The sequence below is a fragment of the Trichosurus vulpecula genome, chromosome 2 (genome assembly GCF_011100635.1).
Source record: "Trichosurus vulpecula isolate mTriVul1 chromosome 2, mTriVul1.pri, whole genome shotgun sequence".
In the NCBI taxonomy this organism is placed as follows: domain Eukaryota; kingdom Metazoa; phylum Chordata; class Mammalia; order Diprotodontia; family Phalangeridae; genus Trichosurus; species Trichosurus vulpecula.
In genome coordinates, this window is record NC_050574.1 from 125,638,265 (window position 1) to 125,650,493 (window position 12,229).

General features: G+C 49.0%; 1 protein-coding gene across 1 annotated transcript in view; it reads left to right on the forward strand.

Annotated features, from left to right (window-relative positions):
- The first annotated feature begins 543 nt into the window (after window positions 1–543).
- Window positions 544–12,229, forward strand: part of PDE2A (phosphodiesterase 2A) — a 166,946-nt gene continuing 155,260 nt past the window's right edge. Inside the window, exon 1 of the mRNA XM_036744791.1 lies at window positions 544–669. Within this exon, the coding sequence (XP_036600686.1) occupies window positions 596–669 (74 nt within the window). The 5' untranslated portion in view covers window positions 544–595. The remainder of the gene's footprint in view (window positions 670–12,229) is intronic.

Below are 12,229 nucleotides of genomic sequence, written 5' to 3' on the forward strand. Positions count from 1 at the left end.
AGGAAAAGTACCTGACTCCTTGTTTCCTATCATCATCCCTCCCCCACTTCCCAATCTTCCCCTTTCAACCAGCAGCTCTAGGACCCTACCATGGGGGAGTTTTCTAAGTGTCTGTATCAGCTCGCTCTCTCTCTCTCTCTCTCTCTCTCCCCCCCTCTCGCTCTGTCCTCCCTCTCTCCCTGCCTTTCCTCCCTCCCTTCTTCCCTCCCTCTGCATTATCAGACCTGCTCGGGCATCCGTCTCCTCGCTAAGCCGAGTCCCCTCAGGGAGCTGAGCGGAGCAAGCAGCAGAGGAAGGAGGCCGAGGGAGCAGAGGGAACAGAGAGCAGGCAGCGAGCGAGCGCTGTCCGGGAGAGGCCGGGAGAAGAGGGCCAGAGCCGACCCGGGCCGGGCCGGGCCGGGCTCAGGGAGAGGAAGGGAGCCCCCTCCTCTCCCTTCCCTGCCTCTCTTCTCTCCCGAAGCCTTCCACTCCTCTCTTCTCCCCTCCCCTCTCCTCTTCAGCCCCGCCCCTGCCTTCCCCTCCGGGCCCCGCCCCTCCCCCCCTGGGGCTGAGTGGCCCCGCCCGGGCCGGGCCGGGCGCCGGAGGATGAGGAGCGATGGGGCAGGCGTGCGGCCACTCCATCCTGTGCCGGAGCCAGCAGTGCCCGGCGCGGCCCGGGGAGCCCGAGCCGTGAGTGTCCGCGGCCCGGGGCTGCACAGGGGTAGCCAGGGCGGGCAGCGGCTGGGGGAGCCATGAGTGTCGGGCCGGGCGGGGGGGGAGGGGAGGGTCCAAGGATCTGGGGTGTGGGAGCTGGCATGTGTGTGTGGGGATATCAGACCTGAGTCCAGGGTCCGGGCTGAGTCTAGAGTGGGTGTAGGGGGGCCCGCCGAGGGGGGCGAGGGGCTGAACCAGGAGTATTGGAGGGGCCCAGGGCCGAGCCCAGAGAGACCGGGGCGGGGGGGGCGGTTCTGATCCAGGAGTGTCAGCGGGGGTCGGGAGTGGGACTGTCAGCCCTGGGCATGGGGATAGGATGCGAGTTGAGCGGGAAGGAGAAAGGGTCGGAAGAGAAGCCGAGGAAGGATGCGGAGGCAGGCAGCCTAGCGGGCTAGGGCTGGAAGACGGCGTGGCCCGGGGCGGGAGTTCAGGAGGGACATGTGCAGGGAAGGGATGTGGGCGCCCGCAGCCACTTTGGCCAACTTTACTGGGTAGTCCAGGAAAACGGGAGGGAGGAGGGCAGTGCGAAGATTCTGTCCCCTCCTTCTGGCGCCGGATAATCCCAAACCACGGATAATTGTGAATCTTTCTTCGTGTGGACAATCCGGGGGGACTCGTAGGGTTTTCGAAACAGGGTGATTAGCAGTAACCAGGCTAGGTGGGGCCTGGGTTAGCGGCTGGGTAGGAAGGGAAGGGGTGGGAGCGGGAGGAACCCTATAGGGGGTCAGGGCTGTCCCTTCAGGAGCTCTGGGTATCCTGGCCTTTCCTCGTGGATTTTTGATCGAGGAAAGTAGGGGGCTGGGGCTGGGGGTGGGGTGCGGAGCGAGAAGAGCCCGGTGTGTGCACGTGTGTGCTCACGCACGTGTGTGAGGGGGCCGGGCACGTGCGAGGGGCTAGGAGCCAGGGAGGGAAGGCAAGGAAAGAGAAGGAGGAAGGCGGCGCCCCGCAGGTGGGATCGCAGCAGAGTCTGCCTGTGCCTGCGAGGGGGTTAGTGGGTGGCTGAGATTGAAGCTTGTGGTGGTGGGGGCGGCCACGTGTGAGCTAGGAGACTGTTCCTGTGTGTAGGTGTGTGTGCCCAGAGCTTCTTTGTGTGTGTGTGTGTGTGTGTGTGTGTGTGTGTGTGTGTGTGTGTGTGCAAGCCTGTGTATGCGTGACTGTGATTTTGGATGTCTGGAAGTGTGACAGTTTGTCTGCATGTGACTGTGTGTTTGTAGATTGTGAGTGTCTGTATGTGTGCACTGACCCCTCTGTGAAAAGAATGTACATGTGCATTATTGTGTGTGTGGACCTGTATATCTATGTGGTTTGGGTCTGTGTATGTATTTGGGAGGGGAAGGTATTTCCAGAGGACTTTGTCTATGTCTCTTTGTATGTATGAATGTATATCTGTGTAGACACAGATATAAACCACAGAGATGTGTATACATAATAGATACGTACAAGAAATTCGTATGTCTGTGCACACCCGTAATTCATAGACAGAAACAGTCCTGCACACAGAGAGAACGATTCTTCCTTCACTTTGTTAGTTTGCTGGAGAGCTCCTAACTGATGGAGAACCTTCCCTTCTACAAGCATATCCCCAACTCTCACTCCCCACACCCATTATATGAGAGACACATCCTAGAATGTATACTGTTAGAACCGAGACATACCTTAGAGATCATCTAATTCAGTCTTCTCAGTTTTGCCGATGGGAAAACCGAGGACAAGAGAGAGAAAGGCATTTGTCCAAGATCATATAGCAAGCCAGAGATAGACCAGATATCCTTATACCTACTTAATGGGACAGAAAACACATATGAATGTGTGCATATTTTATATATACACAAACACATATTCCCAACTCAACCAAGATAATGGAAGGGGGGAGGGGAGTGTATGTGGGTAGAAGAGATGTCTCTCCATAAATTAGGAGTTCTGCAGCAGTGCCCTTTCTGGGTCTTAACAGATTAGATAACTTCTTTGTATGACTATGCCTGTATCTGTGTGTGAATTAGAGGTTTTTATGCAGATATAGCTAGCATTTCTATTGCTAGCATTTCTATAATGTTTTAGGGTTTGCAAAGCACTTCACATTAACTCATTTGATCGCAGACAAGTGAATTTATATGAATAAATGTGTATGTGTGCATGTGTGAGTGTCTCTGGGGCTGTATATGTCTGTGTATATGAATGCATATCTTTATATCTGAAGTGTTTTGTTTATCAGAGGTGTGATGGGCCTTTAGCTGATTTGGGGCAAAATTTTGAAGTCCCTTGGAGCTCCCTGATTCTTTCTCTGTCTATATGGGGTGGGGTGGGGGAAAACCTGAGGCCTCCAGACCACATGTGGCCTTCTAGGTCCTTGGGTGTGGCCTTTTGACTGAGTCCAAGTTTTACAGACCAAATCCTTTTATGAAGGGGATTTGTTCTGTAAAGTTTGGATTCAGTCAATGGGCCACACTTGAGGACCTAGAGGGTCACATGTGGCCTCCAGGCTGCAGGTTCCCCACCCCTGGTATCTTGCCTTTCTGGATGCCTTCCATTCTTTGGTAGCCACGTGCTCCTCTCGCCATGATAGACACCCTCAGAGTGGGCATACTGGGAAGTGTACTGGAAAAGGAGTCGAGGCTCATGGGTTTTAAATTCTAGTCTTGCATTTTTCACCGTCTTGAGCTACTTTGATTCTCTGGGCCTCAGTTTCCTTATCTACAAAATGAGGTGAGTGGATTAGATGACTTGTAAAGTCTATTCCAACTCTAAATGCTATGGACCTTTCAGAATGTGGCGGGCAGAGGGAAGTGCTTGACCTTGGACTCTAATGGAGACTTGGGAGGGCCTCCAGAGGGAGATATAAGGGATAGTCTGTCCTCAAGGTCTGCTTATCCTCTCCCTTAGCACCTCCCAGGGCAATGCCACATCCTCTGAGAAGTTCGCCTGGATCATGGTGAAGAGGAAGAATCTCTGGACTTAGACTTAGGAAGCCTGGTTTTTAGGCTTGGTTCTGCCTTTCACTCGCCAAATGACTTTAGCCAAACCATTTTTCCTCTCTTGGCTTACGTTCTGATGAGGGAGTTGGACTCCGTGGTCTCCATGGTTCTCTCAACTTGATATTCCATTATTTGACTGATGATTATAATAGCTGGCACTTATATAGGGCTTTAAGGTTTACAATTACCACACTTTGTCCTCACAACCAACCTGGTAGGTAGGTGCTATTATAATCCCCATTTTACAGATGAGGAAACCGAGGCAGAGTAAATGACTTACCCAGCGTCATACTGTTAGTGTGTGAGGTTGGATTTGGACTCAGGTCTTCCTGTCTCTAGGTTCAGTGCTTTATCTAATGTATCACTTTCTACCTATGAGTCCTTCCCCGATGTGGCATTCTGTGTTCTAAGGTCCTTTCTAGGTCTATGGGTTTTTAATACATGTGTTCTCCACCTCCCCCCACCTAATTATGTTATGTTACCCATTTTCTGGACCATCCCTAAAGGCATATTGAAAGAGGATACATGTATATGCATAAAATTACTTAAGACCAGCTATAGAGTAAAATAAAAATATCTTCAAGGGAAAGGACTCTCCCCATTGGTGGAGGGGGCAAGGAATTAGTGGCCCCTTTTGGGCAAGAAAACTTTGGGAAGAGAGGATGGGTAGGATTGGAAGTAGCAGGGTGGATCGGGAAGAGCATTCCAAGAAGTGGGGGGAGCAGCGTGAGCAGAGTAGGAATGAAGTGACTGTACAATAGGGGTTGGAAGGGAAGGGGGCTGGGTGCTGGAGCAGTGAGATTTGACTTGAGAGGTAAGCTAGGAGCAGGCCATGGAGAGCCTTGAATGAAAAGTCTGGAATCCTGGGGGGCGGGGGGGACACGACATGGGGAGCCATGGGAAGTTCCTTAGGCGACATGTTCAAATCTGGACTGAAGCAAAGTGACTGTGTTCCTTTGTGTGGGAGGGGTGGGAGGAGAGAGACGGAAGGCAGAGAGGCTGGTGGGGAAGGTTGTTGGGGGAGTTGATCTGGGGAGGAGAATAAGGGTTTTTATCCTAGACCTTGGAAATGGAGAGAGGGAGAAGGTGAACATAGAGACATTGGGTAAGGAGAAGGAACAGAATTGGGATTAATTAGATGTGGGCCAGGAGAGAGGAGTCAGAGAAGAAGCCAGGTCCATATGCCAAAGGGACGGGGAGGGCAGGCAGGTTTCCCACTGACAGGGGAGTCAGTTGAAGCAGCTGACTTTGGAGGTGTCCGGAGTGGGGTACATGGTTGGTGTTCAGAGCCAGAGGGATGTTTGGGATAAGGCATCCAGCAAAGGGCTGACCTACTTCCCCGCTCAGGCTGGGGTGCTTCCTATAGACAAAAGTCCTGTCTCCTCATTCAGAGCAAAAGCTTCCTGAGAGTAGGTAGTGAGCTCCCCTCCTTGGAACGCTTGGCTCCTTTGGTATAAGGGTAATGTCTCCCCTCATTCGCGATCTTCCCTCCCCCCACCCCCTACCCCAGTCCAGGGCTGGATCCCTTGCTGACAGGCATTGAGGCTTCTCCCCAGGTTGGGGGTGGGATGGGGTGGTGGGGGGAGGTTTGGCAGGGTGTGGCGCAGTCATATCGGCTTCCCTCTCCTGTACCGGCACCACAGAGGTTACACACCCCCTCCTCCTACATCCTTCCCTTCCCCACCCCTCTGCTAGCCCCTTTCTGCCCCTCTTCCTTCCTTCCCACTCCACGTCTGAGTCCCCGTGGGCCTGCTGATGGCTTGGCTGGGCTGTGGCCAGGCCTGGGTGGGGGGGCAGGGATAGGAAAGAAGGGAGGAGGGACTCTCAGCGAAGCCCCTCCCCTCATAATGGCCTGGGGACTTTCCCCCTCAAAAATCCCCCCCTCCTCCTTACTTCAGTCAGTCACTGGGCTTCAACTGGGTATCCCCACTACCTAGAGGTGACTCCAGGCCCTTGCCTTGGCTCTTCCCTCCCTCCTTTGCTTTTTGCCTCTCCGGCTCATGTATTTTCAGGCCCTGCCTTAAGCCCTACTTCCTCCAGGAAGCCTGCCCTGACCTCCCAGCCCAAGGTCAGATCCTCAGTTCCTTTAGAGGAGACAGCCCGGAGACCTGGTTTCCACTTCAGGCTCTGTCTCTGACTTGCTGTGTGATCCCAGGTATGTCCCTTCAAGACTCAGTTTCCTATTTATGAAACATCAATAAAACATTTACAAAGTACACAGAAGGAAACATAAGAGTAGGGGACTTAAATATATTATTACCCTGTTAATATCTTATATATACATGCATAATACAACACAATATATACATATACTTCTTAAAAGCAAACTGTACATAAAGAATTCATAGTTTCTTTTACGAGCCTCTTGGTCTTTTTCTGTTTTTTGAAATGTTTGTGTTTGTTGATGATTAAGTTTATAATAAAAAAGAAAATTTAAGAAAAAATTGGAAAAGAAATAGAAAAAAAAATAAAGGATTCAGATTAGATGATTTCTAAAGGTCTTTTCAACCCTAAATCCTATGATCCTACAGATTCCTCTTTTCTTGGGACCCACTCATCGGTCAGTGTGAGTCCTTCACATGTCTGGATTCTCTAGTCAGCCCTTGGTTTCTTAGCCTGGGAACTCCCTAAGGGCCAGGCCTCCTCTTCCTCCTGCTGGCTCCCCTCCCCCTCACAACCCTCCCAGGGCTGTGTATACTTTTTCATCTTTCTTGATGTCTGGAGGGCTTGGTCCACAAGTAGGTCTTAAAGCCTCGGTTTTCAGAGAAACATTGTCCCCAGGATCATGTCCCCTTACCCAAGGACCCTCCACCTAGACCTCCGCCAGGCAGAGGAGTTAGGTAGGGCTCTTTTTGGGGATTTCTAAGCACATAATTGCCTAATTCCCATCCCTTGGCTGTTTTCCTACTACAATGTACAGCCATTGTAAGCCCAATATCAATATAGGCAACTGGGGGCAGTCAAGAGGAGAAGACCCAGGCTTTGCCTTCTATGTATGCCTTGCCTGACTGGGGAGGTGAGATCAACACACTGGAAGCTATCAAAGAACAGGACCGGCAAGAACCAAGCATGAGACCATCTGGGCAAAGCTTATAGATTTGCAGAGAAAGAAACTGAGGCCAAAAAGTGTTGAAGTGACTTGTCTAGGGTCACATAGGTAGTAAGAAGGGGAGTCAGGATTTGAACTCAGATCCTTTGACTCCCAACTCAGCCCTCTTTCCTGCATCCCATGCTTCTGGGAGAGATCATTGGATTGGAGAGTTGGAAGGGAACTTAGAAGTCATTGAGTCCAAACCCCTCATTTTATAGAGAGGGAAACCGAGACCCAGAGATTATGTGATTTGCTTATGGTTACTGGGATTCGAAATCAGACCTCCCTGAGTCCAACTCCATTGCTTTATCCAGCAGTCCTTGCTATCTCTCAGTGCTGGAAAGAGGAGTCTCAGGGTCTCCAGTGGCAGTCTAAGGCATTTTGCTTTTCTTTTGTAGACTATGGTGGGGGTGGGGTGGGGGTGGCAGGCTCCAGGACAGGAAGGGAAGTCATACTTTTTTTTCCCCTAAATACTTTTTTACAGTATTTTTAAAAGGTTAAATATGTGCTGAGCTAATGGGGAGTAAAAGAGTGGACTCCCCAGGGGAGGGAGCAGGTCTTGTCCATTCCCTTCCAGAGCAGCAGAGCACAATACCCTGTAAACAGTATTGGCTTAAAAAATGTTTGTTGCAGATTGTGACCAGAGTGAAGGGCAGCTGCCAGGAGAAGTCTTGCTGGAGAAGGGGATTTCTAAAGCAGGCATCGAGGTGCAGTGAGGGGTGGGCTGGAATCAGGGGAAGTAGGATCAGCCCCCAGCTCTGCCCCTTACCGTGTCTGTGCCCCCAGGTGCTACTTATCTGCACAGAGCCTCAGTTTCCTCAGCTGTGAAAGGAGGTTGAACTAGACAATCTCTGAGATTCCTTCCAGCTCTAGATTCTATGATCTTAAGCTGAAGGAAAAAAAAGAAAATAGAAAGAGGAGGTAGGAAGCCAAGGCTCAGGACAGGTGGGTAGCTAGGTGGTGCGGTGGATAGAGCACCAGGCCTGGAGTCGGGAGGCCCTGTGTTCAAATCCAGTCTCAGACCCTTATTAGCTCTGTGACTCTGAGCAGGTCACTTAGCCCTATTTGCCTCAGTTTCCTCATCTGTGCAATGAACTGGAGAAGGAAACGGCAAACCACTCCAGTATCTTTGCCAAGAAAACCCCAAATAGGGTCATGAAGAGTCAGACACGACTAAACAGCAACAAAAGAGGTTGGGAATGTAGCCTAATGTGGCAAGGGTAGTTAATGGCCACACCTTCTGGCCGCACCTGGGGAGACTGATGTTTCATTTGCTTGCTTTCCTTCCCTCCCCTCCCAAAAAAGAAAGGAGCTTTGGGAGGGATTATTAATTAATCACATTCATTCAACAAACATTAGGCACCTACTGGGTACATAATCCTGTGCTTGGTGTTGGGGGGAAGAGTAAAGTTTGAAAAATTAAATACAATTGACTTTTAAATGGCAAATCAATCAGCAAGAATTTCCTGTGTCTGCTTTGTGCCAGGCACCGTACATACAGATACAAGGAATGAAACAACTCCTACTTTTGGACGACAGATTCAGAGCTGGAAGGGACCCCAGAGGTCACCTAGTCCAAAGCCACATTTTGCAGATGAGGAAACAGGCTCAGGGAGTTGAACTGACATGCTTAAGGCCCTATAGGTAGTGCTGGCAATGCCAGGGCTTGAACCTGTGTGGTCTGATTCCAAATCTAACAGTTTTCACCGTGCCATGCTCTCTCTCCTGAATGTTTGCAAAGCAACGGGTATGATCTCCTTCGATCCCTGTTATGACCCTGGGAGGGGAGGCAGCCCCGTGCGTGCCATGGGCAGCACTGACTTGAGTCTGAGCACCGATTCCACCTCTGATGTCGCCCACCTGTGGGACTTGTCGAAAGTCATGTGACCTCCCTGGACCTCAGTTTGCACATCTGTAAAGTAGACGGTTGTGCTAGATGGCCTTGGACATCCCTTTCAGCCCTCTCGCTACGCTCCATGTTCTTGGCATGAAGGATTGCTTTTGAAACTACATGGAACCAAGGCAGTTCCAGAGGACTCATGATGAAAAATGCTATCTACCTCCAGAGGGAGAACTGATGAACTCTGAATGCAGACTGAAGCCTACTTTTTACACTCTCTTTGTTTTTCCTGCCTTTTTGGTGTTTTCTTTTGCAACATGGCTAATATGGAAATATGTTTTGCATGTCTTCACATGTATAATTGATACATTGCTTGCCTTCTCAGGGAGTGGGGAAGGGGCAGGAGGAGGCAGCCAATTTGGAACTCAAATTTTAAAACAATGAATGTTAAATGTTTTTACATGTAATTGGGAAATATTTAACAAAATAAAGAAAAATATATTAAAAAAAGAAAATACATGGGGATTAGGGAATGGTCATTAATCAAGGTAGATGTTTTTGTTACCTCCTGAGAAAGGCTAAGCCTTCCCAGGGCCAGACCATGAGTATCTAAGGCAGGATTCACATTCAAGTTATCTTGACCTCAAGTAACCCTTGACCTTAGTAAAGCATCCTCCCTCATAAGACATGATCCCTGCCCTCATGAAGCTTACAGTTTAACATGGGGATGATCTACACAGATATAACTTTTTAAAGTTAAATTTTATTTTTTTCAAGTAATAAGCATTTTTCTCCCTCCCCCCATTTACTTTTTCTCCACCCCGCCCCCCCATCAAAAAAGGGGAAAAAAAACCCTTGCAACAAATATGCATAGTTGACTAAATCAAATTCCCACATTGGCCTTGTCCAAAACTGTGTGTTTCCTTCTGCAGATTTAGCCTATCACCTCTCTGTCAGGAAGTTGTATGCTTCGTTGTGGGTCCACTGGAATCATCACGGCTGGTCTTTGTTCTGAGCCGAGCTATTAAATCTTTCAAAGTTTTACACAGTGTTACATGAATCACAGAAAACTGAGGTTTTGGGGAAATGAAATTACTTGCTTAAGATCACGTGGCCAGTAAACAGCAGAACTAGAATTTGGAACCTGGTGATCCCAGGGAGCTCTCCCCATTCTTTTTGTAGCTGTGCACCAGGAAGCCCTTCCTGCCTGTCACAATGGGCCCAAGGTGGGGCGGAATCTCCTCAAGTTTGTCTTGGACGTCAGCATCAGAGGAGATGTTTTAATTCAGACTATTTCCTATAGCTCTTCGTCTGGATCTCCCATTTGCTCTCAGGCAACTATGTCTGATGTACACAAGCTTGTATATGTTCTCTTCCCCTCCTCGTTCGAAGTAAGAGCCTAGGGGGAAGGGTCCCGGCCCTCCTGGAATTTATAGTCCACTAGGAGAATTTAACATGGACATAATCGCTGGTGAAAAAGGCATTGGATTTGGAGGGTTCAAATCCTGGCTCATCTCCTTAACAATTTGTATGACTTTGGCCAAGTCACTTAATATTTCTGAACCTCAGTTTTCTCATTTGTAAAATGAGGGCATTGGGCTGGATGGCTTCTGAGGTCCATTCCAGTTCTGAATCTGTGATCTGATTTATCATGTCATAGATGTGTGTATGTCTAGCATAGGTTTAGACCTGGACAGGTCCTCACCCATAATGAGTCCCTGGTGAGGGGCAGCCTGAGTTGAATAGGCAGGTAATATAGCTTGGCTGTAACATAACAGGCGTAGAAATGAGTATAGTGAAATATAGCGGGAAAGGTAGATTGGAGTTATATTGAGGAGGGCATAGATTTCCAGGTGGAAGAATTTGTATTTTTTAAATCATAAATCAGGGGTTCTTAACTTTTTTTGGGTGCTCCTTTGGCAGGCTGGAAAATCCTATGGACCCTTTGCAGAATCATGTTATCAAATGAATAAAATAAAATACACAAGAATACAAAGGAAACCAATTATATTGAAATAAAGATATTTCTCCCATCCCCCATCCAGGTCTGTGGAGGCTGTTGGTGCTTCCATAGATAAGAGCCTGGGGTCAAGAAGACCCATCTTCTTGAGTTCAAATCTGGCCTCAGACTTACCAGGGCAAGTCACTTAACCCTGTTTGCCTCAGTTTCCTCATCTGTAAAATAATCTGGAGAAGGAAACAGCACTCTAATATCTCTGTCAAGAAAACCCCCAGTGGGGTCATGAAGAGTAGGACACAACTGAACAGTGATGGGAGGATGGAAGAGCTGACGAATTCAGATTGGGGCATGCTGAGTTTGCCCCCTGGAGCTGAGGAGCCTAAGAATGACTGCCCGCTGAAGCCAGGTCACTTTGAGTCCTCTCTTGCCCAGGGCCAGGCCTGAGCTGGTCAGTGCTGGTACCTCAGGCATTGAGCAGTTTAAATGTCATTACAGGGTTTAGGATGGAGAGAAAGGGGGAAAAGTATAGCCACTTACTAAGTGCTTGCTACATGCCAGGCACTGTGCTAAGCATTGCCCCCAATGGAAAAGAGGGAGAAAGGAGAAGCAGAGCCAAGGTCCAAAGGAAGAGGGGCATGGTTCCTGTCCCCAACCAGGGAATCAGAGGGTGAAGAAGGGGTTGAAGACAAGATTTGGTGGGGAGAGGGGGGAGATTGGGATTCCAGAGCGAGAGAGGAGAGGGAGCTAGAAAGTCAAGCTATATATGTGTCTGTGTGCCTTTCTCTCTATTTCTCTGTCTTCCTCTGACTCTCCATCTGTTGCTGTCTCTGTTTCTATCTTTCTTTCCATCTATGTCTCTGGCTTTCTATCTTTCTTTGTTTCTCTGTATCTTTCAGTCTTTTCCTGTCTCTCTGTTTCTCTTCTTTCCGATTCTATTTGGTAAACACTGGCGGCCTCATTTAGTCTGGAAAAGGTCCCAGGTGGGCAAGGGGCATCACTTTCAGCTGAGGTCAGCTTCTCTTCACTAGCCAAACTTTTCACTAGTCCTCCCATAGGAAGAGCAGAGAGGGCATGAGGACAGATATCAGGAGTCCTTAGTCCTTTCTTCTTCTCTAGGTGGTCCTTACCTCCCAGGGACCCCACATAGAAGGAGTAAAATGCCTTAGGAGGACTCCATGGAGGAAGGAGAAAATACACAATGTGAGAGATGGAATTTCTTTACAACCTCTCCTCTTGTGTAGGCTTCAGTCTGTCTTCCTCTTTTTCCATCTTTTTCTTTCCCTGTCTTGGAGAATCTCCCTAGACGGCCAGCTCTGTGTTCTTCTGTTTATTTTATTTTTTAATGTGTTTGTCCTTCTCCATGTCTCCCAGTCTGATGTCTTCTGTCTCAATCATTTTTTCTTTCTCTCTGTCTTCCTAGGATAATAGGATTTAGAAAGAGGAGGGGCCTACTCCAGCACCCTCATTTTCTAGGGGAAGAAAGTGAAGGCCAGAGGAGTTAAATGATTTGTCCAAAGCCACCTAGGTAGCAGGTTTCTGAGCTGGGATCCAAATCCCACCCTTCTGAGTCCAGATCCCCATGGAATGGATGGTCCTATGCCATCTGGGTCTCTCTTCTTCTGCCTCTTTCTTCACCTTCTGCCTGCCTCCTGTCCTGTTTCTATGTCTTTTCT